Source organism: Prionailurus viverrinus, chromosome C1 (genome assembly GCF_022837055.1).
Source record: "Prionailurus viverrinus isolate Anna chromosome C1, UM_Priviv_1.0, whole genome shotgun sequence".
NCBI classification, from domain to species: domain Eukaryota; kingdom Metazoa; phylum Chordata; class Mammalia; order Carnivora; family Felidae; genus Prionailurus; species Prionailurus viverrinus.
The window spans coordinates 200,180,681-200,208,039 of record NC_062568.1 but is presented as its reverse complement, the minus strand read 5'-3'; the positions used below and the strand labels follow the sequence as shown (position 1 = coordinate 200,208,039).

At 52.0% G+C, this 27,359-nt stretch overlaps 1 protein-coding gene across 2 annotated transcripts in view; it reads right to left on the bottom strand.

The window, feature by feature from the left end:
- The window catches only part of TMCO4 (transmembrane and coiled-coil domains 4), a 95,150-nt gene that overhangs the window by 50,133 nt on the left and 17,658 nt on the right, over positions 1-27,359 (bottom strand). For both annotated transcript variants that reach the window (XM_047870697.1, XM_047870698.1), the window contains 6 exons: positions 24,147-24,321; positions 23,378-23,405; positions 9,353-9,485; positions 2,661-2,758; positions 2,263-2,406; positions 1,361-1,480 (listed from right to left, as the gene is read on the bottom strand). In XM_047870697.1, the coding sequence (XP_047726653.1) occupies positions 1,361-1,480; positions 2,263-2,406; positions 2,661-2,758; positions 9,353-9,485; positions 23,378-23,405; positions 24,147-24,321 (698 nt within the window). The remainder of the gene's footprint in view (positions 1-1,360; positions 1,481-2,262; positions 2,407-2,660; positions 2,759-9,352; positions 9,486-23,377; positions 23,406-24,146; positions 24,322-27,359) is intronic.

The following is a 27,359-nucleotide window of genomic DNA, read 5'->3' as shown; positions in this document are numbered from 1 at the left end:
TTGTTCTACTTCACAAATGAAGCAGCTGAGGCCCAGAGAGGGTAAGTAACTTGCTTGAAGTCACGCAGTCAAGATGTACTGATCTCGCACCTACTTAAAAGTCCTTTCTACTTGAAGCCATATGCTTCAATCCTTTGCTCTTTCCCACTTGCTCTGAGGATAAATACAAACTCCTTGCCATACCTCACATGCTCCAGCACGATCTGACCCTGCCCACACTCCTGTCTTCTAGCTCCCTGTTCCAGCCATCCCGTGGTCCTTTGTACCTGCTGCCCCTTTACTTAGTGTATACTTCCTGCTCCTTCTTACCCAGTTAACTCCCAGTCCTTAGCCCAAAGTCACTTTCTCCAGGATCCTTTCCCTCATTCCCCAGAAACACTCCTGATTTCCTCTATTGTGCCATCCATAGAACTTCCCTGTAATTACTGCTCAGTGGTCTTTCTTCCACACGGGACCATAAGTTCCATGAGAGCAGAGGCCATGACTGTGCCGCTCACCACTGAATTCCTAGGGCCTGGCTCAGTGTCTGGCAGGTGGTATGAAGATACTCTATAAATATTGCTCAATGGAGGAATTAATAGGTGAATGGGTGGGTGAATGGATGGATGGGTAGATGGATGGTTGGGTGGATGGGTGGATAGATGGATGGATGGATGAATGAATGGGTGGTTGGCTGGATGAACTGATAGACAGTTGGGTGGGTAGATAATAGATAAATGCATGGATAGATGCATAGATGGGTGGATACATGGATGAGCGGGTGGAGAGATGAATGAGTGGATAGGTGAGTGGGTGGATGGGTAGGTGGATGGATACATGGATGGACGGGTGGATGGATGATGGATGGACGATGGATGGGTGGCTAGATAAATGGGTGGGTGGATGAATGGACAGATAACCGGATGGATGATGGACGGATGGGTGTGTGGATGCATCAGCGGATGAGTAGATGGGTGGATGGAAGGGTAGAGATGGTTGAGTAGGTGGATTGATGGGTAGGTGGATGGAAGGCTGATGGATGGGTGGGTGTGTGGATGATGGATGGATGTGGGTAAGTAGATGGACGGTTGACAGATGGATAGATGGATGGGTGAGTAGGCAGGTGGAAAAATGGATGTGTGGCTAGATTGGTGGATAGATGAATGGGTGGATGGACACGGGATGAAGTCATCTCACCTCCTTGAGCCTCGGTTTCCTCCTCTGCAAAATGAGGCTCCCCTCCCCACCCTCTAGAGACATCCACACACAAGAGCCTAGGCCGGGGTCTGGCCCACAGCAGCAGTCAGAGTCATTCAACACCCACCTCTCCCCGCTCCACTCCCCCCCCCTCATCCTTCTTTGCTTTGGCCCCGGTCCTCACGGTATTTGCCAGACGCCAGCCACCCTGTGATGGCGATGGTGATATGCAGCTGCCTGCCTTCTGTCAGAGGCAGAAATGTGAACTCTTCAATGGCCCCGACACGCTTCTTCATCTTGTATCCTAAAGACGTAGATACAAAAATGAGGATGGGATTAGTGAGAGTGGCTCTCTGTGCTCTCAAACTCACAGTGAGTGCCAACTGTTTGCCTTGCCCCTGGAAACATGTCTCATTTTTTAAATCGTTAAAGGTAGGTGCCATTATTGTCCCCGATTACAGCCAAGGGTCAGAGGCTTCCAAAGGCTGGCCAGCTCTAGTGGCAGAGCTGGGGCTGGAACTCGCTGGTCCATTGTGACTCCGTTGGTTCTATGTGTTTTCTCCTGCCCATGTGTGTCATGGGTGTAATATACGCCTCTCAAAAAAGTGGATCAAACTGATGAGGATTCTCAACATGGGGAGGGATTCCTGGAGTGGAACAGGAATCTCTGTGTGTGACTGGGGGGCTACTGGCACATATGATCTAGAAAAACCACCCAGGAGACACTGGTAATTTCAGGATATCCTCGTAGCCTCTGAACATGAAGAAGCCCATGTGTTTCCGAGGTGGCCTGCCTGGAAATTTCTTGGATGGAGACCAGCAGGTCCAATCAGACCCTCCTCAGAAAATCTGTACAGGGGCAGGTGCTCACATCCAGCTCTTTTCTGACCCACGCCAGGCTCCTGGGGCAGGTCTCTGGGAAGCCTGCTATGGGTTCTGGCGGGGCTGGGACCCAGCGTGAGAAAAGCCGTATCCTCCTCCGTCCCCGGGGGAGCCGTCTTGGGTGATAATCTGGGCATGTTTTGGAACAGCCGGGCGCCCCTGGCTGAAAATCCCCCCTAGGCCACCACCCCTTTGGAGCCTTACCTGTCAGGCCGGCTCCAGCCGCACCAAACAGCGAGGTCAGGACAGCGATGCCAGCCACTGAGCCCAGAGCCGCTGCCCCGGCACTGCCAATGATAGTTGCAGCGCCAGCAGCAACAAGAGGGGCAGCCAGACCCCCGGTGACGCCTGCAAGAACAATCCATGGTTGGTGAAGATGGGAAGATGCGGCCCACTGGGTTTTTCCCCCATCAGCTGCCCAGTGCCTTCCATGGATGCTTCTAACGCTAATGAATGAGCTTTCTGCTGACAGAGCACCCAGTGCGAGCTGGGGCCACCTCCCAGCTGCCCTCCTTACGCTCTCCTCTCTAGCGTCGAGCCTGGCACCGTCCCTGGCTCCACACTGGCCCACGTGCCCCTGGCTCAGCCTGGGCTGGCCTTACCGATCACCGTCCCGCCTCCGATAGTTGCCAGGCCTATCAGGAGATAGCGCTTCCATTTCCTCCGGTTTTCCTTCTTCTTCCGGGATGCCTCAGCCGTTCTGGGGGAAGAGAGGTTGGTCGTTAGGGCTGGCTGTGCCTGGGAGCCCGTGAGGCCACCCCGCCCCACTCAGCCCCCAAGACTGGGATCGATGCTGCCATGCAGAGCAAGGTACCAAAGTCACCCTGGGCCCATCGATGGTTTTAAAAAGCTGAAAAGTTTCTACAACCCAGCTGGGAAATCCCAGCGAGTGGGACGTGCTACTTACCCGACCGATCCATCCTAACAGGTTGCAATTTGAATAACAAAAAGACAAAAAAATAGTAATAATAGCAAGAGCAGCACAAAAAAAAATATCTTTGAACAGACGGACCCAGAATGAGTAGCAAATATAATCACAGACTCCGTCACCGCCATCTTCCCATCCCTCCCTGCCCCCCACCATCTGGTCCCAGCTCCCTCGGGAAAGGTCTGCCAGTTGGAGACCTTGGCCTTGGGGCAATAGCTAGAATCAGTCAGACTTGACACTTAAAAGCTATCAAGTGGAGCAGAAAGGAGGCACGTGGGGTGAACGGGGTCAGGCGAACGGGAGAATGGCCGCTGTGAGTGTCCCTGAGCCTGGCTCTGGCGTCTGGCGAGCAGCCCTCGCTGCTGTGGGGCAAGGAGGAGGACGAGGGACCAAGGGCAGGTCGGTGAGGTCTTCACGAGCTCGAACTCTGAGCTGACGGTGGAGTTTGGACAGCAACTCAACGTATGGTGTGATAGCAGACGATAATGATAAAGAGGGAAAATGGTTAATATTTACTGAGGAATTCCTTCTCGCTGGCCACTGTGCTTTGTATTTCACGTGGGTTATCTTATCCTGGAAGCAGGATCATTATTGTCCGAGCTGGGCGCTCAGGATCTGCTATGCCTTCTGGTTCCCTGCCAGCTCACCTCTATAAATTCTTGTCCTACGTCCCTCCTGGGTGTTCAGGACAGCCCTTTGCAGCTACTTCACTACAGGGAGGCGGAAACATGGGAGATAAAAGTCTCCAGGCACAGGGCGCCTGGGTGGCTCCGTGGGTCGAGCGTCCAGCTTCAGCTCAGGACGTGATCTCACGGTTCATGAGTTCCAGCCCCATAGAGTTCGGGCTCTGTGCTGTGAGTGCGGAGGCTGCTTCAGATCCTCTGTCCCCCTCTCTCTCCGCCCCTCCCCCACTTGCATTCTCTCTCTCTCTCTCTCTCTCTCTCTCTCTCTCTCTTTCTCTCTCTCTCTCTCTGTCAAAAATAATAAACATTAAAAAAAAATATCTCCATGCACACCACAGGTGCTGGTTTCCCAGGGCTGAAATTCATGCCATCAGACGTGGGATGAGGCGTGAACGGTGCGCATCCAGCCAAGTGGAAGGCAAGGTGGCCACACAGAGTGTGGGTTCTGACATCAGAATTCGACCCTGTGAACTTGACTCTGACCTCTGCGGTGTGGTACTGGAGCACCAGGTTCGATTCTCCCTGCCTGCACTGGCCCTCCCCGCAGAAAGATGACATCCTTGCCCTGTGGAACTGAGGGGCCCCGTGACTTCAGCCACTGAAACGTAGGCAGGAGGGAGGTGTATCACTTGTGGTACAATCTTTAAGAGTCAGTGTAGGGGTCGGATGAGTATCCTGCTCTGCCCTGAATCAGCAACGTTCCAGATGGAAGTCACTCTGTCACCCCAGGCCCAAGACAGTGTGGACTAAAGCCACCGGGGTGTGCAGTGGACAAGTACTGGGAAACAGGACCCACAGCTTTGCTGCTGTAAGCCATTGAGATGGGGCGGTCATTTGTTACTGCAGCAAAACCCAGTCCATCCCGATGGGAGAGCCACTTACTAACTGTGTGACTAAGCACCAGTCTGACTTGCCTCACCCAAGTGGGGATAATAATAGCACTTAATCCCTGGGGGCGTCATGAGGTTAAGGGAGATCATCCACATCCAGTGGCTGGCATATTGTAATGGGTCGGTATGTTTGCTGTTATTATCATTCCTTTTATTACTACAACTTATTCCACACACAAGGCTGGAGATACACTTTGGCCCTTAATTGCTAGCACCATTCCAGGCAAACAGGAAGACTGGGAATGAGCTGCTTTCGGCAGAGTTCAAGGTCTGAGGTGAAACGCAAGCTGCTGAGGACGTGCATGCAATAAGATCGCGCACTGGGACAAGCGGCTGGGTCTGTGAATCAGCGGCATCTCGTTTAACCAACTCGGGCTGGGAAACAGTCTGGAAGTTTGGGGCAGAGGTATTTGAGCCCAGCTCTGCCATGATCTCTCTGGGTCAGCCAATGCTTCTGAGCCTCAATTTTCTCCCTTAGGGACTGGCGATGGGGGGATATGGAGAGCACCACCGTAGCGATATATACAGTATAACCCCGACTGTCTGCCTCCCTCCCTCCCCACCTCTGTGTCCTCCCTCTGCCTTGAGTGAGGGCAGCGTCACCTTTCCGACATGACACCTGGCCCCTGCCTCCTTTCCAGCTTCACTGCTCATTACTTTCTCACACTCTGCCCTCCAAAAACACACTGCCTACGCCTCAGTCCCTGTGCTCCTGGGACCTCCACGGTTTCACCTTCTCACCTTCCTTTGACTGGCTAAACATTAGTCACCATTCAAGATGACATCATTCCTCCTCCAGGAAGCCTGCCTGAGCTCTGACTCTGGGGCCCCTAACCCTCTGTCCTCAACATGGAATTCTAGACCATTGTTTTTCAAAGGGTGGGGCTTTGTCTCAATTGCGTCACAAGCCCCCAGGGTAGCTGTTAAAAGCACGGGGGTGGGGGGGGGGGGAGACGCCTGGGTGGCTCAGTCGCTTTAAGCATGGCACTTCGGCTCAGGGCACGATCGCACGGTTCATGAGTTCGTGAGCTTGAACCCCGCATCGGGCTGTCTGCAATCGGCACTGTCCCCCCCCCCCCCACCCCTCTCCTGCTTGCACATATTCTCTCTCTCTCTCTTAAAAATAAATAAACGTTAAAAGGAAAAAAGGTACCACTTCCTGGGCCAGAAGCTCTGGGCAGGACGGTGGGAAAGCTGGACCTGGAACAAGCCGTCCAGGGACCCGCTGTATCTTGAGTTGGAGGATTGCACAGATAGGACCTTTCTTGCTCGCCGCCCTCAGCAGCTTGTCCAGGGCTTGGGACCTGGAAGGTGCTCAGAAAACGTTTCTCGAGCAGGACCCAATCACTCCAACAAGGACTGGATGTAAACATATTGCTGCAGTATCTATCCCCCCGATCACTGCCCACATCTACAAAGCCAGCACGGCATTTTGGCTAAATATTCAGCCAGAGAATAGGCCGATCACCATCAATAATAAAACTTCTGAGATATTAGGACAAATCTGGAATGTTATAAAATTTCATAAATTTCTGCTCCTACATTGTTCCTGCAGTGACATCTGCACATCCATGATACTAGATAATCTTCCCTTTTAGCTGAGTTTATGGAAGGGGAAACTCAGAGCCTAAAGGGAATAAAATAACTAAAAAGTAAATGTCGTTCTTGAAGCTGTTTTATTTCAATGTATGAGTGCTGGTACAACCAAATCAATTTTACAAAGATTAGATGGATGATACACTCTAATCTCTAGTATTCAGCTTTGTATTATTGTTGGAATGCTCATAAAAATTTGCTGAATCAAAGAGAATACAGTATTTTCCCCAGAGTTATTCAGCTAATTCCTTCTCTAATGTTTACCTGAACTAATCTCCTTATTTAAGTCCTCAAACGTTAATAACTGTTTTGTACGTAAAATGAATAGCTTTCCCAATCATCCTTAATTATCACAGCATTTTACCCCTGCAATTAATTCCATTGTGTGAATTTCAACATCTAAAGCACCACAATGTTGGCTCGGAGTTACGTCTACAATGCTTCCTATATTAGGAAGTGGGAATTCAGATCACAACACTAAATCCAAATGGAACCCTGTCCCCATCACTGACTGCCTACGGGTTAGATACCAGGCCAATCTCTGCCATCCTACCTATGGTCCTGGCCACATTCATGCCTCAGGATGCTAGAAATGACCTTGAGTTGGCGTTGCATGTGAGCCTTCCCAGGCCAGAGGCTGAAGCCATAGATAGTGAAGGGCGAGACACCCACACCGCCCGTCTCACGGATCCACAAATAAATGTCGCCCACGGCTATCTCCTCTCCCATGACAGGGTGGTTCTTACCCTTATCACCATCACCACCACCTTCTTGTTGTTTTCTTTTTTAATCACCTTCTCCAGTTCATAGACAGTGAGTATATTTCTGGGAGGTCTGGAGACACTTTCCTAGTAAACACTCAGAAAGCCCCATTAAGAATTATCTTTACTGCTTTTTTTCAGAAGGAAGGAAGGAACTGGGGCTTGTCAACCATGAGATGAGGGATGTACTAAGGGCCGTTCAGAGGGATATGGTAGTTGAGTCTGAGGGCACCACTGGCCAGTGGTGCAACCTCGGGTGAGGCAGTCAGCCCTCTGACCTTCTGTTTCTTCTTCTGCGAAACCCTCAGGGGCTTGTGTGCCCATCTTGTCCCGCATCTACTAAGGGCTCAGTGAAAGTTAGATGTTGACCATGTCATTCTGATGTGATCAGTATCAGCCTCCAGCAGCACAGCAGCCAACATTTACTGGCACCTACTATGTGCTAGGGCACTGTTCCAAGTTTTTGATATGTAGCCGTTTAATCCTTGCAACAGCCCTATGACGGGGATACTGCTATTACCCCCATGTGGGAGGTGAAGGAAATGAGGCACAGAGAAGGGAGGTCACCAAGCCTGTGGGGGAAGCCTGGATGGCCTCAGGGCTCAGACGGGGACCTGAGAACAGCAATGTGGTACCTTACACCTGAACTAGAGTAGCAAAGGATCGCCTCAGGGTGTCGAGTGATAAGCTCACCTTGCAGAAATGCAAACCTTGGAGCTAAAAGAAACCTGCACAAAATTTGATCCTGTACTTGTATAGGTGAAAAAAAAAAAACTGGTGCTGTTGACCAGAGAGAGAAAGCCACATGCCCAGGGCCACACAGACACTTAACAGAATCACGCTGAGACTAGGCTGAGACTAGGTCTCCTGGCCCAACAGTTGTTAGCTTCCTCTGGGTCTCAGACCCTTCCAGAGCCCACAGGTAGAACCTGAGAGGTCTCTACGGTCCCTAAATTGGAATTAAAAAAATTACACACGTGGAGTATTTTTTGAGGGAAGGGAATATCAGCAATGATGACTGTACTACAGCAAATGATGATGTTTATCAGCTAGTTTATTCCATGCGAAGCCTGCTCAGAGCACTTGTATGAACTCATTTGAGCCCTACGAGAGACCTAGAAGGAGGGTGCTATTATTATCCCCATTTTGCAGAGAAGCAAACTGAAGCCCAGAGAAGTTAAATAATTTCCCCAATGTCACATGCTGAGAAGTGGCCATATTAGAACTTGTTTCACAGGGTCCCTGATCTGGCATTACTAATATTATCAGAACAAATCCTCTGGACAACACGTTTTTTCGGATGATAAGATTTCCAAACAAATAGCTAACAAAAACAAATAGCTCTCCCTTCATCTCAAGGTGTGTGTGTGCATGTGTGTGCGTGCGTGGGCGATACATCCAAAGAATCTGGGCGGTGCTTGTGATTATGGGAATTGGCCTGGCTCTGGGTGTTTCTTTACTGACCCAGCTCTGGGAGTCAAAACAAGCCGGTTTTCAGGTTGTTTCAACAGATCCAGTTTCCCCCTTTCTCAAGGAACCAACCCCTTCCTGGCAGGAGGGCAGCTCCAGCCCTGAACCTGGCTTCAAAGCTAACTTCCCAGTGGGGTTGAACTGGCTCAACCCGGCTGCTCAAAGATAACCATGGCGGCCCAGACCAAAAGGACGCTGGAAGACGTGCCTGGTTCAAGGAGCCTGCAATTAGGCTGTGACTGGGATTGGCTTTATTGCTCTGGGATCAGATCCTGCGTGAGGTGTTCCACAAGGAGCTGAGCTCTGGCCAAGTCACCAGGATACTGTCCCTCTGCACACTCCTGACCACACAAAGATAGCAAAGTCGCTCTGCAGCTGGTAGGTATAGGCGGCCGTGGGGGAAGGGAAGGCCTCATATCTACTGAGCACTTGCTCTGTGCCAACCCCAGGCCAAGCCCTCTATGTGATCCCATTCATTTTTCACAGTGACCCTGGGAAGACTCTATCCTTACACCCATTCTACAGATAAGAACAGTGTGGTTTAGAGACGCCGGGGTGGGGGGGGGGGGGGAAGAGCACTTACCCGAGGTCAAAAAGCAGCTGGGTGTCAGAGGTAGGATTTTAATCTAGGCCACTCCGGCCCATGGACAAGATGTCATGAGAGCCTGAGGCGGAGCGGGGTGTTGGGGCCATCAGTGTTAAAGTTATAGACTCACAGGCCTCAGGAATAATCCAGTCAATCCCCATTTCCTACAATTGAGGACTGGGGCCCCCGAGAGGGGAAGTGACTTGGTAAGGCCACACAGCAAGTCAGGGCTGCCCTGGGACTCTCGGTCCAGTGCTCCTTCCACTTCAACGGACCATCTCTTAATGGGGTCATGGGGACAGAAGGGGAACCTCTGTTATCCGAAAAGTGCAAGTTCCTGATTCCCGGCAAGTGGAGCTAGGGTCACAGGGCTCCCTTACTCAGATTCCTCCTCTTTGGTTTCCTTCAGGCTCTCAAGGAACGTCTCTTCAAGGAGATCCAGCTCCCCCACGGGCACTCGGAAGAGGGAGGTCATGTGGCAAATGAGGACTCGGGCCCGTGCATCATAACACCCTCGAAAGAGAGACACAAGGGCAGAGAATCAGTTGGGCCTTTAAGCACAGCGACATTAACAGCGGTGTAACGGATAAAACCCACACCCTGGAAACGTCCTACATGCACAACCCCAGGGAAGCGGTCCGTTAAACCACAGGACAGACGTCCAGGCGGAATAGCGTGCAACAATGAAAACCACTGATCGGGAGTAAGATGGTCTTTTTCACCAGTCGAATGAGCAAAGATGAGTTCTTTCCAACCCCAGAGCTGTGAAGAAGGTGGTGAAAACAGGTAGGTGCTCGAGGACATCGCTGCTGGGAGTGTGTGTTGATTTTAACCGCTGAGGGCAGCAATTTGACAATATGGATCAAAAGCTGAGCACAGTGCACACCCCCAAAATCGTAGAGACAGAAAGGAGAATGGCGGCCGGGGGCTAGGAGAGGGGACAAGGGGAGTCAGTGCTGATGGGGACAGACTTTCAGTTTTGCAGGATGAAAAGAGCTCTGGAGATAGATGGACGGTGGTGGGAGCACAACACGGCGAATTGGGGAATGCTACTGAACCGTACAGTTAAAAGTGGGTAAAATACTGAAGTGTATGTTACGTGTATTTTGCCGCAATTAACAAAAAGTGGGGGGAGGAGGGAGGAGGTGTGCATCCCCACTGGCCCAGGAATTCCATTTCTGAAACCCTAAATCTTTTTTTTAAGTGTTTATTTTTGAGAGAGAGACAGAGAGAGATAGAGATAGAGAGAGACAGAGACAGAGCATGAGGGGGGGAAGGGGCAGAGAGAGAGGGAGACACAGAATCCGAAGCAGGCTCCGGGCTCCGAGCTGTCAGCACAGAGCCCGACACGGGGCTCGAACCACGAACATGATCATGACCTGGGCCGAAGTCAGATGCTCAACCGGCTGAGCCACCCAGATGCCCCTCTGAAACTCTAAATCTTAAGAAAACAATCCCAGATGTAGAAAACAGTAAGTGAAGGCCCTACTTTATAAGGTGAGAGTGATAACAATCTGGAGACTTCTAACATCAGGGGGTTAGACAGGTAAACCACAGCATGTCCACCCTGTGGAGAATAAGCCATTAAAAAAAAAAAAAAAGATTCCTAAGAAGTTTCTAAATCTGAAAAAAATGCTTATGTAATGAAAGAAATTTTTAAATGGAGAGATTTCCTGATAATATGGCATCAGGGCCCAACTAAGGGGGGAAAAAAAACACTGCATAGGAAAAAGGGAGAGAAATATACCAAATAGGATTTTTTTTCCATCTTTCCAAAATTATCCATAATGAGCTTGGGTTAATTTTCTAATTGGAAAAATTAAGCGATCAAAGGTGGTCTGTCCAAGCTCTATTTATTATAGCCCGGAAGCTTGTAAGAATGCATTAGTATCTGGTTAGTGCAGAGTGGGGGACCTGAGGGTGCCCCATGTCAGAGAGTGACACGGCTCAGCCACCCAAACGAGACCGGGAATACACCCATCCTCCTCCTTCACCCTCACAGCCCAAGGGCCCGGGACCCTTAGTTTATCCAAAAGCAGCTCTAATGTGTCCTTTCCCTGCTTCTCCCCCGCCCCCACCCCATTCCATTGGGAGGACGGCCTTTCTGACCAGGACAGTCTGGTGGTCCCTGTTCTCTGTAGAGAACCTGGCCACTCTCCCACATGGTGAACTTAGCGGGGCAGCGAGGCCCCTCGGGGTGAGGCATGTCAGCACCTCAAGCCCCCAAACTGCCACCATAGTCTCCTGTCATCCGCTGACACTGGGGCTCCCCTCTGCCTCACCCAACTGGCTCCAAACTCTGGTGGGGACAAGAGGGGTGTTACTCGGACCCCTGAGTGCCACTCCCCCCCACCAAGAGATTCTGGTTCCATAGTGGTGGGATGGGCCCCGGGGGCTGCAGGTACACAGCCAGATTTGAGGACCACTGGCCTGGGGGCCGGGAGTCGGAGGCACAGAGGTGCTGTTACTCCTGACTCTGCTCTCGGGTCTCCCTCCCTCAGTCTCCCACTTGCCCTCCTTGATTCTTCCCCAACCTGGAAACAACGCCATGACTGGAGATGGGACTCCAGTCAGGAGTCTCACTCTGCTTTCTTTTTTCTTTGGTGATAATGAAGAAATTGGTCATGACAGAACCAAATCCAAACCCTAACTTGACCTATGAGACCCCCTGGTCAAAGTCCCTGACCTTGCCTTCTAGAATGTTCTTGCTTCAGGGCCTGTGCACTTGCTGTGTCCACTACCTAAAAAGGCTCATTCCTCAGATCTTCATGTGGGGCGTCTCCCTATTCAGGTTTCTGTTTATTTTTTAATGTTTATTTTTGAAAGAGAGAGAGAGTGAGCGAGCACGAGTTGGAGAAAGGTAGAGAGAGAGGGAGACACAGAATCTGAAGCAGGTTCCAGGCTCTGAGCTGTCAGCACAGAGTGCGAGGCTCAAACCCCACAAACCGTGAGATCATGACCTGAGCGGAAGTCGGACGCTTAACCAACTGAGCCACCCAGGTGGCCCTCAGGTCTCTGTTTAAATCCTTCTGCCCAGAGAGGCCTCCCTGACCATCCCTCCAGCACCCTCCGTTCCTTTTCCCTGCATTTCGTTCCGCACAGAGCTTCCTACTGTCTCATATATTCATTTACTTGTTTGTCTCCCCTCCCGAAATATAAATGTTATAAGGGTAATCACTGCTCTATCTTTAGTCCTTAGCATAGTGCTTGCCACAAAGAATAAATGTTCTATGAGTAACTTGACAGATCTGGGTAGGGACCCTCTCTGTGTGTCTAACCCTGGGCAAATAGCACGTCCTCATTCAGGTGGAAAACGGAAGTGGTGAGAGTCACCTCACAAAGTTTTGAGGAGAGGACTCCTGGTCCACAAGTGGCCCCTGATGAACGTCACGGAATTAGACTCCTGTTCTGGGTGTCCGCAGTGTGGGTAATCATATTATACTAAAGTAGTAGTGGCTAGCCTTCAACATGACATAGCCCCCCCCCCCCCCCCCCAAAGTCCTGAAGTTTCAGCTTCTGTGGAGTAGACCGGCTCCTTCCGTGCACTAGGGCACTCAGAGCGAGCCACGATCTGATAGCCTTTGCCCTGCTGTCCTGGACTGCCTCCTTAGACAAGCAACTGTGTACGTGCTGGGGAACAGACACGTCGTGGCTTGGGATCACTAGCTCAGTTAAAGCCTCACACAGGAGCTCCTCACTTTCTCAAAGGATCAGAGACGACTGCACCCAGGTGATAGTCGAGCTGTGGAAATTCAGCCCGCCTTGGCCATGGGGATTAATTGGTGGCAACCATAATTACCTGCTAATTCATACTCCACTGGTTAAGCCAGCAGTGATTCAGCTTCTGGAATATAGGTTACCAGATGCACAGGAGATTAACCTCCCAAGATATTCTCAGGCATGGGGTTCTGGAACGTCAGCCTCCTGTAAGGGTCACTGGGGGCCAGGCTGCAGGATTTGGGGCTGAGGTTCTTTCAAGGCAGGTGGTGGGCAGTTGGGGAGAGGCAGGAGCCTCCGGCAACCTTAACACTGGGGTTTTCGGGTCTCTGCGGCCAACTTGCCGGGTGGCCCAAGTTCACTGCCCAAGGGCCCGACTCTCCTGCTGTGGAGCTCAGGTCAAATGCCTGGGCCTCGTTCCTGGTTTTTCTTGTTGCCCTACCCCGACATCCAGTCCCACCAGTGCCATCAGCTGCACCTCCACAATCTATCCTGAGTCTGACCCTGGCACCCGATTCCCACCACCGCCGCCTGCCGTTGCCCCTGTGACCGCCTTCCCTCTTCAACTACCAGCCGTCACGCAGGTACTCATCTTCCACCCTTGCCAGCACTGTACTTGCCACACAGCAGCCAGAAGGGCAAAGTCATACGGCAGATTGCGCTCTCCCCAACTAAAAATTCTCCCAGTGCACTCAGAATAAAACCCACACTTCCTCCCCTGGTCCGCAAGGCTGTACATTAGCTGGCCCCTAGCCACCCTCCCTCTCCCGCATCACTTTCCACTGATTCCTGTGTCATGCATCAGTATCTGGCCCAACAGGAAGGCAAGCTCTTTCCCACCCCAGGGCCTTTGTGCTTGCTTTTCTAACTCGAAAGCTCCTCTCCCGGAGCTCTGCCAGGCTGGTCCCTTCTCATCACTCGGGTTGCAAATACCACCTCCTTAGAGAAGCCATCAGCCCCTAAAGTACAGCAGCCCACTTCTGGTCATGCTGCCCCCACCCCCGGTTCCCACCACTGTTGGATCCGTGGATACAGTTATTGTCCGGCTCTCCCCACCAGAGAGTCAGGCCCACGAGGGCAGAAACCTTGTGTTTGTTCCTTGTCTCCCAGTGCCCTGGACGATGCTCGGCAATTAGTAAGACGTGTTGGCTCATTAACTAACTGAAGCTCTCCCTTGTCTGCCAGGATTCTCTGACATGCCCACTCTTTTCTGCTTCCTACCTCCAGCCGAGACTTATTCCCTATTTCCAGGACCATCTGAGTCCTGCTTCCCCAGGAGACAAGGAGACAGCGGCTTTACTGGGTAAGGCCTCTCTCCTCCTCTGGGTAGGGTCATCGCTTACAGTGATGAATTACTCTCGAATGTCAAAGTCTTCACAGCGCCTAGCATACTCTCTCTTGGACCTGTTTATCACTCAGTTCCTTCCTTAAGTGCTGCCTCCTCTGAGAAGTCCTCCCTGACTCTACTGCTTTCTATCCCTTTATCAGGAGGTATTTTCTTATCACCATTTAAAGCTAAATTTTTAGTTTTATTTATTTATCTTTTCATTTTTAAGTTTATTTATTTATTTTGAGAGATGTGGGAGCAGAGAGAGAGGGAGAGAGAGAGAGAATCCCAAGCAGGCTCCACACCATCAACGCAGAGCCAGGCATGGGGTTCGAACCCACGAACCGTGAGATCATGACCTGAGCTGAAATCAAGAGTTGGAGGCTTAACCAACTGAGCCACCCAGGCACCCCCTATCTATTTATTATTTATTAAAAAAATTTTTTTTTAAATATTTATTTTTGAGACAGAGAGAGACAGAGCATGAGTGGGGATGGGGCAGAGAGAGAGGGAGACACAGAATCCGAAACAGGCTCCAGGCTTTGAGTGGTCAGCACAGAGCCTGACGCGGGGCTTGAACTCACGGACCGTGAGATCATGACCTGAGCCGAAGTCGGACGCTTAACTGACCGAGCCACCCAGGCGCCCCTATTTATTTTTTAATGTGCATTTAGTTTGAGAGAAAGAGAGCACATGCAAGTGCGGGAGGGGTGGAGACAGAGACAGAATCCCAAGCAGGCTCCACGCTGTCAGCACGGAGCCTGACACGGGGCCCAAACCCACAAACCATGAGATCATGACGTGAGCCAAGATCAAGAGTTGGATGCTCACCGACTAAGCCACCCGGGTGCCCCTAAAACTTTTCAATTTGCCTACTAGCTTATCGTTTTTGTCTCTCCTTCTAGGAAATAGGCTACAAATTCACTGTACATCCCTAGCACCTAGGGATGCCTAAAACCCTAAAACCTAGCAGATGTGTAATTATCTTTGTAAGAGTGAAGAATGGAGTATTTGTAGGAATGAACGAACAAGCGAACGAATGGATCTCACTTGGGAGAGGTCCAAAATAGGGGAGCATAATTATGCTGGAAGAGATTCGTATCCCCTTCTGGCAGAAACACCCTGCGATTAATAATCATATTCATACTGGAAGCTTCACGTATGCACTGCTCACTCGAAACCACACTTGGTGCTGCCCTCCACATGCACTGATTCCCTGAACCCTCACAGCCACTACAGGAGGCAGCTGCTATGGTATCCCCATTTAATCAAAGAGGAAACAGAGGCACAGAGAGCTCGGTCGCTTGCCCCGGGTCGCCCAGCTGGTGAGTGGTGAAGCGGGCGGTCTGGCTGCAGAGGCTGTGCCCTTGTCCTGGCCCAGAACACAGGAGCCACAGCTGAGACAGCAAAACACGGTCTTGACGCACCTCCCAAGCTGACACATGGCTTTTGGCTTCCGCTCCTCCCTCCTGGCCTCCCCTCGAATCTGTGTCAGGCTTTGATCTTCCCCAGCCTGCCTGGCAGTGGGCAGTGGGACCCCACGACCGCCTGGCTGCTCCTGTCCCAGTCCAGCGCCTGGGCTGGCACTTCTGGAAACCCACCCAAAGGACTAAGGCCAGAGAAGCTGGTCTCCTGAGGTCCCTTCCAGCTCAGAGATCTAAGGGTCAGCCCCAGGGTACCTGTCCCCACCTCCACCGTCCCCCCACCCTCTCTGGGAGGAACCTGCAAAAGTCCAAGGTCAGATGGGCTTGGAGCAGCCCCAGGGCAGCCTCTGCACCCCCACCTCTCGGGACCTCAGGAGACGGGAATCTCCAAGTCAGTGAGCATGTGAATGCAGATGTGGTGACGTGCAGTCTTGAGACCCACAATGGGAGGTCACAGGGGAGCTGGTGAAGATTCAGATCCCCAGGCCCCACGTGCAGGTCTGGCATGGGGCTCAGGAATCTGCACCTTTAACAAGCTCCCCAGGCGATCCTGGAGCGGGTGGTCCCCACTATGAGAAACATAGCAGGGGGCGTCCTGGTCTGAGAAGGTCTGGGCACCCTGATGCCCAGAGGCAGGGGTGTGACTAAGATGGCCCCCTGTGCTACCTGGGCGGGAAGGAAAATCGTTGTCCACGGCACCCCTACTAAAGTGCCAGGTATCACCACCCCAGGAGCTTGCACACGTGATTGGCCGCCCTCCCAACGGTCTTAGGAGCTTGGAATGATGATGCTCAGCTTTGTACAAGAGGGAAGCCCAGAAGCAGGGAAACTTTCTAAGTCACTCATCTGAGAGAGTGATGGAGCCTGGATAACGATGCGGGGCTTATCTGATGCCAACGTTTCTGTTCATTCCACTGTGGCTGTTTTTTTTTTTTTTTTTTTTTTTTAATGTGTATTCATTTTTGGAGAGAGAGAGCATTAACAGGGGAGGGGCAGAGAGAGAGGGAGACACAGGATCTGAGGCAGGCTCCAGGCGCTGAGCTGTCAGCACTGAGCCCGATGTGGGGCTCAAACTCACGAACCACGAGATCATGACCTGAGCCGAGGTCGGATGCCTCACCAACTGAGCCACCCAGGCGCCCCTCAACTCACCGACTTTTAGAAACTTCGAGAAAATGTATCCCCATTTTTACACTAAGTGAACTTTTTTGCATATAAAGAATCTACGCCTTACTCCAACCCCCTCCCACGCTGCCCACCACTAGGCCCGGGTTTAAGCTTTTCTGTCTGCCTAGCATCTTCACTTTGCGACGCAGAACACAGATGGAGGGATGCGACCTTTAGGATGGCCCCCCCCCCCCCCCTCACAGGGCAGAAACTGAACTCAGATTGTTCTGGGTATGACGCCTGCCTTTTCCGTCCACGGCTTATTTCAGGGGGACAATTAAGGGCATGAGGGTGGTGACAAGGCTACTTCAAGGTCATGGTCCTTCAGCTCCACCCTCTCGTTCTTCCTGCCACCCGGGGTACCCCGTCTCAATTCTGACCTTGTCAAATCTCCTCAAAGTCAGCTATGAGGAAGAGGATTTTTTAATCAATTTCTACCTACGTGGGAAGCACAGCAGGAGCTAAGAGTAGACTCTAGAACCACGCTGCCGGTGTCTGAACCCTGGCCCCACCGCTTTGCAGCTGTGTGACCTTAGGCAGGTTATTTCCCTCTCTGGGCCACAGTTTCTTCTTTTGTAAAATGGAAATAGTAATAGCATCTGCGCATTAGGGTCACTGTGGCGTTTAATGAATTAGCATAAAGACTTAGCTCAGGGTGTGCACACAGTGGGCCCTCAAGGAGTATCAGCTATGAGGAGAACTACTCTCAGGGCCTCGCACAGGACCAGGCGCACACAGTGGGTGCTCAGTTCTTACCTGCCGGTGTTTGGACCAGTTTTTGATACTGATAACAGGTTGCATGAATCTCAAGTTGCAGACAAAAAAACTCGGCAATCAGGTGATGGTGTTTGCAATTTCACCACGCCAAGACACCAACACCTCAGTCTTCTCTGATTCATCAGGGAGGGAGGGTTTGCAACTCAGTAATAAAGACATCACAAAGTAGAATCAAGTCTGCGCGAAGACTGCCTGGACGTCCAGTCCCATAGCCTGGAGTCGATGCTATCTTTGGATTCAGAGTACAGAGGGCAAACCCCACGATTCAGGTGAAGTTTCCTGGCCACCAGCGCAGAGCTCACGGTGACACTCACTTTGCCTTAAATGGAATTTCGAAACTTCCTTTGAAATGTAACCCTGGGCTACTCCTTTAACCTCCTGAGCCTGACTGCCTCCCCGGTCAGTGGGGGTAATACTGCCTTCCTCAGCAGTTGACCTGAGGGTTATATACTGTGTAGCAATTCCCAGTCCACGTGCAGAACCTAGGACAGCAACTAGGATAACTTATAAAGACTACCAGCTGTACATAAACCGGCCCCACCTGAGATGGGCGAATTCTGGGTCCTAGAGCAGTGGTTCTCAACCAGGGACATTTTTGCTCCCCAGACGACATTTGGCAACTTTGCAGACATTTTTGGTTGTCACAACCCAGGAAGGGCTACTGGCATCTAGTGAGTGGAGGCCAGGGACGCTGCTCAACGTCCTACAGTGCATGGATGACCCCAGAACAAAGAATGATCCAGTCCCAAATGCCAATAGTGCTGAGCTTGAGGAACCTGGCTGAGAGCTATCAGTTTGGATTCAGTTGAACCTTCACATAGAGAAGACTCATTTTTTTCAGTTGTGTGGGGAAAGAGTGTGGTGGGTTGTTAGTGGATGAAGAGAACATGATTAGCGCACAAACAAGTCCATCCAGCTGCCAAGATGGCACTGTCTGGTGACGAAGATCCCAGTACTGTCGGTAAAGGTCAAACTTCCAGGAAGTTCTGAGAAATGCCATCTTTCATACCTCACACCCAGAGAAAAACCTAGGGGCACAGAAAGCCTCTTCCTATTGTATTAATCTCTGTAGAAGAAGATGGTTTAACCCTCAAGTTCAGACAAACCACCTTGCTAATATCCAAGCTCATTCTCTAAAGGAAGGCCATCCATCCACCCATCCATCCATCCATCCATCCATCCATCCATCCATCCATCCATCCTTCCATTTATCCATTCATTGATTCATCCATTCACCCTTCTGTCCACCTGTCCACTTGTTCTTCCTCCCTCCCATCCATCCATCCATCCATCCATCCATCCATTCTTCTGTCCATCCTTCTATCCATCCATCCTTCCATCTATCCATCTAATAATTACTATATGCCTACTACATGCCCATCAGTATGGCAGATGTTGGGATGCAATGGTGAACAAGCCAGACCAGGGCCCTGCCCTCGTGGAGTTTATGGGGGAAGTAAGTACCTAAAAAAATGGGCCAGCAATGACCCTGATCTTCTCCTTCCAAGATCCCTAACTGTGCTCTTAGAACCAAAGACAGTTTTTGTTTGTTTGTTTGTTGTTTTTAAGGAGCATCTGGCTGTTGCCCCTTATTTTTATTTGATATTGCAGTTCAGAGAGGCTAAGTGGCTTGATCAAGGTCACACAACGAGGGCGTCTCAGGGACAGGGTAAGTATCCAGCTTTCCTGATTTCCAGGGCTTTGCCATTTACCTCTAACCCCCACCACATGTGAGCGGCACTCATGGCCAGCTCTGTTCACAGCACTTGGCATGTGTTTCTCACTGAATCCTTACCACCACCTTGTAAAGACTACTCTTATTCTCATTTGACACCTTAGGAAACCGAGGCACAGAGACGTTCAGTTACTTGCCAAAGTACAACCTGAATTTTAACACCCAGGCAGGCTGACTCCCGAAATGCCCCCACTTCTTGGTCCCTGGTTCTTCATTAATATGGATAGAGTTAGCCATGACAACTACTGGCGAGCCAGTCCCACCTCTGGGCCTCATTTCCCCATCTATATGATGAGATGGCGGTCTAGATGGTTTCAGGGTCCCACCTCTGACCTCTGTAGACCTTTGAAACCCCAGCACCTGCCCCCACTGGGTCCCAGTGTGTTGCTGAAGCTACTCTTGTTCATGTCTGCAGGCACTTGGTGAGGCCATCAGATAAGCCAAAGGCCCCCCGATGTGATCGGGGGACTGGTGTTATTCAGATACGGGGTTCTATGACATTCCGTGGGGACGCCTCTGGATATCCCAACCCTTGGGGGTAAAATCTGCTAAGGTTTTGGTGAGCAGTACTCATTTTAGAAGGTCGAGCTCTGCCACTCACCAGCTTAGGCCAGTTACTCAGTTACTCTGAGCTGAGGTTTGCTCCTCTGTAAAGTGGGCGGGGTGCCTGCAGTAAAGGTGGCTGTGAGGGTGAAACGCAACAACGTGTGAAAAGGGCCAGGTGCCAAGTGGTGCTTACTGTCAATAGAATCTAAAAGGCAGTGCTGGGCTCAATGCAGCTCTGAGAACGCCCCTGGGACGTACCGGGTGGTCACATAAGACACGCAGTTTTAAACCCACCCCAAATGTTCTGCAAGAACAAGACCTTGTGGCCAAGGTCACCCATAGCAGAAGGGGTAAGTTGTGTCCTAACTGCTCGAGGGTGCTCGGGAGGGTTTGGGGTTTGCAGGTGGGGGGCAAGAAGCGGGGTGGGATGAACACGGCTCTCCAGGTAAGGGAGAAACTGAGGCAAACGCAGGAGCACTGGGACAGCTTCTCCTCCCACCCAGTGGTAAGGCAGTGGGACAAAGTGCTGGTCTGGGAGGCCAGAGACCTGGGTCTGACTCCTAGTCTGCCTCTGGCGCTGTGCGTCCCTGGGAAAGCCTCTTCCCCTCTCTGGGCCTTAATCTCTCCACTTGGAAAAGTGAGAGGCTCATCCAAGATGACCTTGACCATGTGTCTCAGACCTACAAAATGGAAGCAACAGCCTCAACCATGCTCCACCCCCCCACCCGGGGGGAGGGGTGCCGCACAGCCCTCAGCAACAGTAGACACTCAGTGAATGCTCGGCTGGTGGCTTAGTCATTACAGGATTATAACATGAGAGTGTCTGTGCTCTCCAGCCACTTGGGTCTCAGACCTCCGTGCAAACTCAAATCCTTTCCTCTGCGAGCATCCAGGAGAATCAGACATCATTATCCCTCCCTTACTTCTGTTAAAAAAAAAACAAAAAAAACAAAAAAAAAACCCCAAAAGCAGTGATATGACTGAGCAACGTTCTCAGACCACTTGTGCCACTTCCTGGGGCAAGCCTCGCCAACAAACAGAGGAGTATTACTTAATGCCACACATGTCTGAGACCAGGGGCTCAGCAAATCACCCTTGGGGCCCCATTCAGCTCTGAGATATGGAGTGAAAATATTTTGTCTGGATACAGGAGGACCAAAAAATATACTCTGGGTTTTGAGCCTTAGAGTTGCGCTTCTCAGAGTATAAAGGAACCCCCTGGGATCCTGTCAATGCACAGATTCTGGTTCAGTAGGCCTGGGTGGTGCCCGAGGGTGGCCTTCCACCTAAGTTCCCGGATGCTGACGCTGCTGGTCCACGGACCACACTGTGAAGAGCAGGGACTTAAGGCTCTTCCTTTTTAAAAAAAAATACGAAAGAAAAATGTATTCGTCTCCTAATAAGAAGCCCCAAGGTAGGGTGACCTCTGTGCTCTGCCATCCCCAGGGACCTCGCGCTGAACAAAGCTTTAGTTGCAAGCGTGTGTGAGAAACCAGCTTCTGTGACCTGTCGCGTCGGGCTTGTGGAGGCTCCCTACTCTCTTAGGGTCCCTGACCGCCACTGTGCCTGAAAGCGTCACTTAAGACACACACCAGGATTCCCCAGCTGGATCCGAACACGCAGGCAACCGGCATCGGGCAACCAGAATTCCAGAGACGAGACGTCACTCCTGGTCGCTCTCCTGCATTCCCTCTGTCTGGTCCGTCAGCCATTCTGCTGTCTCTCCATCAGAATGACTCCTGGGGCAGCCCTTCACCCCAGAATCTCGGCTGCCCTCGCTGAGGCCACGTTTCCTCACGCCTGGCCGGTGGGGACGCCTCCTAAAGTCTGCCCAGGGGAAATGCACCCTGCTGTCTTCCCCAGCTCAGCCGCCAGGGTGGCTCAAAGCCCTGCCCGCTGGGCTCCTGCCCCCAGTGACCTTCTCCCGTGTGCTCTTTCCTCCCGTGTTCCTGCACATGCTGTTCTCGTGATTCCATTCTTCCTCCTCCTCCCACCCTCCGCTCCCCACGAGCCAGGGCTCCAACGGGAAGTTGGTGCCACTTTCCCTAGGTACCTTTTTAATGTAATTTTCTGTAATTTTTCCAGCAAAATTTTGCCCCATGTGACGGTCTGGAGGTTGTTGGGATTTCACCGGTCATTCTCTGTTCCTCCTCCCTGCTTGCCGTCAGAATAAACATCGGAGGTCTTTGTGCCAAAACCCCTCGCCAGCTCAGGGAACAGAAGCAGCCGCACACACAGTAACAGGGGAGCCCGGGCAGAGAGGAGGTGGTGGGAGAATCTGATGCGGAGCTACGGGGGCAGGGGGCTGCTCACGAGGCAGCCCAGGCGTTTGATGGAGAGCACCCTGGGGTGCTGCAGAGGGTTGAATGGTGACCCCAAAAGATACATCCACGCCCTGACACCTGGGGACGTGACCTTATTTGGAAAAAGGATCTTTGCAGATATAATTACGTTAAAGATCTCCAGATGAGGACAACCTGTACAACGTCCTTACAGGAGGCGAGGAGAGGAGAGCAAAGGGAGGAGGAAGCCACGGGACAATGAAGGCAGAAACCAGAGAGATACGGCCACAGGCGGAGGAACACCAGGAGCTAGCAGAATCTGAAAGAGGCAAGAAGGAGTCTCCCCAACAGCCTTCAGAGGGAACAAGACCCTGCCTGACACCTTGCTTTCAGAATTCGGGCCTCCAGAGCTGTGCGAGAATACATTTCTGCAGCTTCAAGCTGCCCAGTTTACAGTAATTTGTCATGACAGCCCCAGGAAAGAAAGCAGGTAGAATCCCACACTGCCACTTGCTGTGCAGCTTTGGGTAAATCACTTAACCTCTCTGAGCCGACTTCCTCATCCACAAAACGGGGCAGCAAGATCTATCTCATTAATTCATTCAACAGATAGCTACTGAGCATGTACTATGTTCCAGGTGCTATGTGAGGTACTAGAAACACGTGGTGAAGGAAACCAGATGTGGTTCTGCCTGCCTGGCACTTATGGTCCGGAGGAGAAGTCTGCAAAGAATCACGTAACTATTCAACTGCAGCTGTGGCCACGTGGTGCTGGGAGGAGCATCCCAGACGGGGGGTGGGGGTGAGGGGGTGGGGGCAGAGGCTTCACAGGGAACAGATGCCTGAGTGGAGGGTTGAGGGCAAGGTAGGAGTAACTGGATAAGAGGAGCAGGGAAGGGCATGTGCAAAGTCCACGGTGCAGGAGGCACAGGCGCTTGGGGAGGCCGCTGTGGAGAGGGGGGACAGGTGTGCTGAGAGATGAGGCGGGGTAGGCTGGGGGCCACGCTCCCGAGGGCAGAGGGAGCCGCGCGTGGTCCCACGTGCATCTGGAAAGATCACTGAGTTGCAGCGTGAGAACAAAGTGCTGACTGGAATGGAGGCAGGAAGACCAGTGAGGATGCCAGGAAGGGGCAATGGTGGCTGGGGCTGGGATGGCAGGTGGAGACAGCGAAGGAACCAGACCCAAGAGCTACTTAGGAGGTAAAACTATGGGGCCTTGAGAAATAACTATCGAGCACCCACAATGTCTGGCACAAACGAAGTGCTTACTGGCTCTCCCATTACACAAGGGTCCCTCTCCTTCCCTGCACCAAAAGATCATGGTGGGGGCGGGGGGGTAGGTCCACAGGTCGCAACACCTGTCACTGGCTTTCCTGGCCAAGGGTGGAGATGAGCACCCCAAATATACAGAACTTAGAAAATCAACTCACCATCCTGGAGGGAGAAGCTCAGAAGGTCCTGGGGGAAAAGGGGACAGGAATTAGCAACACGTTCGATATGTAACTAGCCTGCTTGTTTGAACAGCACTTACTGACTTTTACCAAGTGGGGGAACGAGACCGACAAAATATCTCTGCCCAATGTTCTAGTGGTGAGCCAGCCACACAGGTAGGAAAATAAAGAAAGAAATGGGTAAGAATTTCAAGGAGGGAAACCCACTGATTCGACAACAGCCCGCGTCATAAGCTGCCTGCTGTAACTGCACCCTGAGCAGGTTGAGTGACATACCCAAGGGCACAGAGCAGAGCTCCTGCTTCCAAAAAGAGGCACCACAGCTTAGCACGCAGGAGCCCGGACTCTGGGGTCAGACTGCCAAGGTTCAAGTCCCGGCTGAGCCACCTGTCAAGCCGCATGACCCTGAACAAGGTACTTAACCTCTCGGTGCCTCAGTTTTCCCATTTATAAAATGGGGATGATCACGCAATCTAACTCATAAAGTGGCTTGGAGAATTAAATGGGCTAATATTTGTAAGGTGCTAGCACATAATAAGCACTGTTTAAGTATTAAATTAAAGCCATGGTAAATATTCAGTAACGGTAACTTACTATTAGCTCTGATCATCATCCTGTGATATTACGACGAACTGTTTTAGCTTTCAATGACCCCACCCCACTAGAAGCGATTTCTAGGCTGACTCTGAAAGGAAATCATTTGTTCTTTCCCCCGCAGCCAGCTGCACCCCCTGGGTGGTGGGTGTACCTGAATGATCACCAATGGGTCGTCCTTCAAGATGGGGTCCTTCAATAAAATGGCAGCAAACACGTCCGCTCCTTCGCCTCCCAGGCCGTTGGCAAAAGCAGTCATGGTTGGCAAGACGGCTCCAGGCAACTCCAGCCACTTCACCAGGCCCGCCACAAACTCTGTGCAGAAGGAGCTGTAAGACAGACATGGCTTAGTTCCCAGGGCTCCCAGAACACGTCTCATGAGGCCACTGGGAAGTTCGGGTGAGATGCGTTCATGGGTGTGAACAGCCAGCTTGTACAAAAACCATGGTGACCGTGACCCACGGAAGGAGACAGAGAGCCAGAAACTTAATTTCAGGTGATGTGGATCTTAGCTTCTTCTCCCACCAGAACTTTCACCAAAGCAGCTGATGAGCCACAGGAAGGAGGGTAATGAGCAGTTACTGACCGGTGCCCTGCGCCCGGCCTGTGCCGGGGGATTGAGGAATCAGAGGAACAAGGCACCCCCGCCTCAGGGGAGAAGCTCACAGACACGTACGTGACTCACACACCCTCGTGCCCTTCCACAGGCCAAGCCAGAGGCAGGAATGGAGCCCCATGTGTCCAGAGAGGCAGTGCCCAGACCCACCTGCAGAGGTGAGGGGCAGCTGCTAGAAGCTGCTAGAAAAGGCATCCTACAGGTGATTTGATTTGCTGCTGTCGGAAATCATTGAGGACATGCTTTCAGGAAAGAAGTCGGCCACTGCAGGAGCAGGTAAGCACACAGGAAGGGTCTTTCCCCCCACGGTGCCCATGGCCGTCGTTTGCTTTAGTCCCACAGGAGTCCCTGGGCAGGTGATGGGCCCCTGGAGGACTCCAGGAGGAAAGGGACCCCTGAGCTGTGGGAAGCACACAGCGTTTGGGAGACTGGGACAGAGTCCACATCAGGCTTTGCTTCAAAGCCACCAACGTTCCTCGCAGTGACCGTGGTGAACTAGGTGGGGGGATAGGGGGCCCCCGGAGCAGGGGGTCAATTAGGAGGTGAGTCCACCAGTCCAGAAAAAAAAGGCTGAGGCCTAGAGGCCAAGTCTCTCTGCAAACCCACGTCCCAGCCTGCCTCGACCACACTACCCTGGGGCTCCTCATGCTGGCTTCTGCACCCTGGGTTCTGATGGGGCCAGGGTGGAATCAGGTCTCCCCCAAACAAATTGAGCTCCCTGGTGGTGTGGGCAACCTCGGGGGGGGGCCCCCATGGATCCCAGGCAGCCCACCCACCCCCTCCCTAGAGCCGCCAGTGCCCAAGCCCAGTGGAGAGGTCGCTGCGGGCCAGCTACAACCCTGGCCTGACAGTGTTATGGTTCAGTCTCCAGGAAGCAAGACTGGCCGCCAGGCCGAGCTGCACTGCAGCCTCAACAGAAGCCTCAGCCAACCCTGCAGGGAGATAGGAGACCCTTCAAGGCTGCCCCCAGTGGGGCCTTTCCACGCCCGCCCCATCAGGCCATCACTGGAAGAGGGCTGCCCAGGAAGGGGGCAGAAGCGTGGGCAAGACGGCTCTCCTTAGCCAAGGCAGCCCCGGCCGTGCGGGCAGCCCTGTCTCAGCAGTGGCGGGAGGAGGCCATTCCTGAAGGGACATCTGGGTAATGTGGCACCGTGCCAAGTAAACTGACCCCCTCTTGCCCCAGTTTCCCTATCTGCAAATGGGCTTAAGAGACCAACTTCAAATGTGTTTAATGTTTATTTACTTTGTGTGTGTGTGTGTGTGTGTGTGTGTGTGTGAGAGAGAGAGAGAGAGAGAGAGAGAGAGAAAGAGAGAGTGTGGGGGAAGGGCAGAGAGAGAGGGAGACCCAGAATCCAAAGCAGGCTCCAGGCTCTGAGCTGTCAGCACGGAGCCTGACTTGGGGCTTGAACTCATGGACTGAGAGATCATGACTTGAGCCGAAGTCGGACGCTCAACCGACTGAGCCATCCAGGCGCCCTGAGACCAACTTCATTAAGTTGTTTGAGGACTCAATGAGATGATACATACGAAGCATCCAGAGCAGGGCCTGGCATGTAGGAGATCCTCAAGTCATGTCAGCTGGCCTCACTGCTTTGGTTATAACGTGGCCAAGGGAGGCAGCGGAGAATAGGTTTCAGAGTCAGGCTCTGAAGTCCAGTGCCCGGGGAGTCCTGGCTCCCTCAGCGGCTGGGTTCATGTCCTTACTTCACTTCTCTTAGCTTCATTTTCCTCGGCTATAAAATGCGGATGTGCCTCAGAGATTGGATAGAATGATTAAGTGACATCGTAATAGGGCCTGGCACCTGATAACCCTTCAATAAATGCTAGCTATTGCTACTACAATTACAATTTACCCCACTGCAATCTACTGGGATAACCCCGGGGGTGGTTACATGGGTGTGTATGGAGGCAGGAAACGACGTAGCGAACTAAACATTCCTTCAGAGTAAACTAAGCAGGGCCTGGCCCTGTGTCCAACAAGAAAGTCTTGGATGTAGACAAGCATCTCCTAAAAAGAGTGGAGGCGTAGAGAGCACAGCCTCTGGTTCAAATCTCAGCTCTGTCACTGGCTGTGTCATCTTGGACCAGTTACTCAACCTCCGTGTGCCTCAGTTTCTTGGTCTATAGAATGGTGGCGATAATGACGAAACCCATTTCACAGGGTGGCCGACCGGATTAAGTAAGTTAACATTTGGCCTCGTGCTCAGAACAAGAGCTGGCCCGTATAAAGCGCTATGCGTGTGTTTCTTTAAAGGAACAAATGAATAAATATGGTCGTAAAGCGGCAGCACCGCCATTGATTAAACAACAAACAGCGTTTAGATCAGCGGGGTTTTGGTAATTGCTTCTAAATGTGGTTGCTGGTTTATCGAAATGTGTGATATCAGCAGCAACCGTGATCACAAAAGACAATCACAGAGCAACTATCTGTCAGTCCCTGCGCTAGGTAAGCGCCTTCTACACACCGACTCATTTACTTCTCGCCATACCCCTACCAGGGACGGACGTGTTATTTTTACTCCAGTCCAGAGATCAGGAAACCTAGACCCAGAGAGGTGACATGACAGCTCTAGGGTTCAAACCCCCATCTCCATGACACCAGGGGCCGTGTTTAACCACCGCAGAGACTGCCCCTCTCCAGGGATTATATTCCCGGGCACTCACCAAGCTCTGGGCACTGGCTGGGCAGGTGCATCAAACGTCCCCTTGCATCCTGCGCCACCCCCTCCCCCCCTTCCCCATGGATGGAGC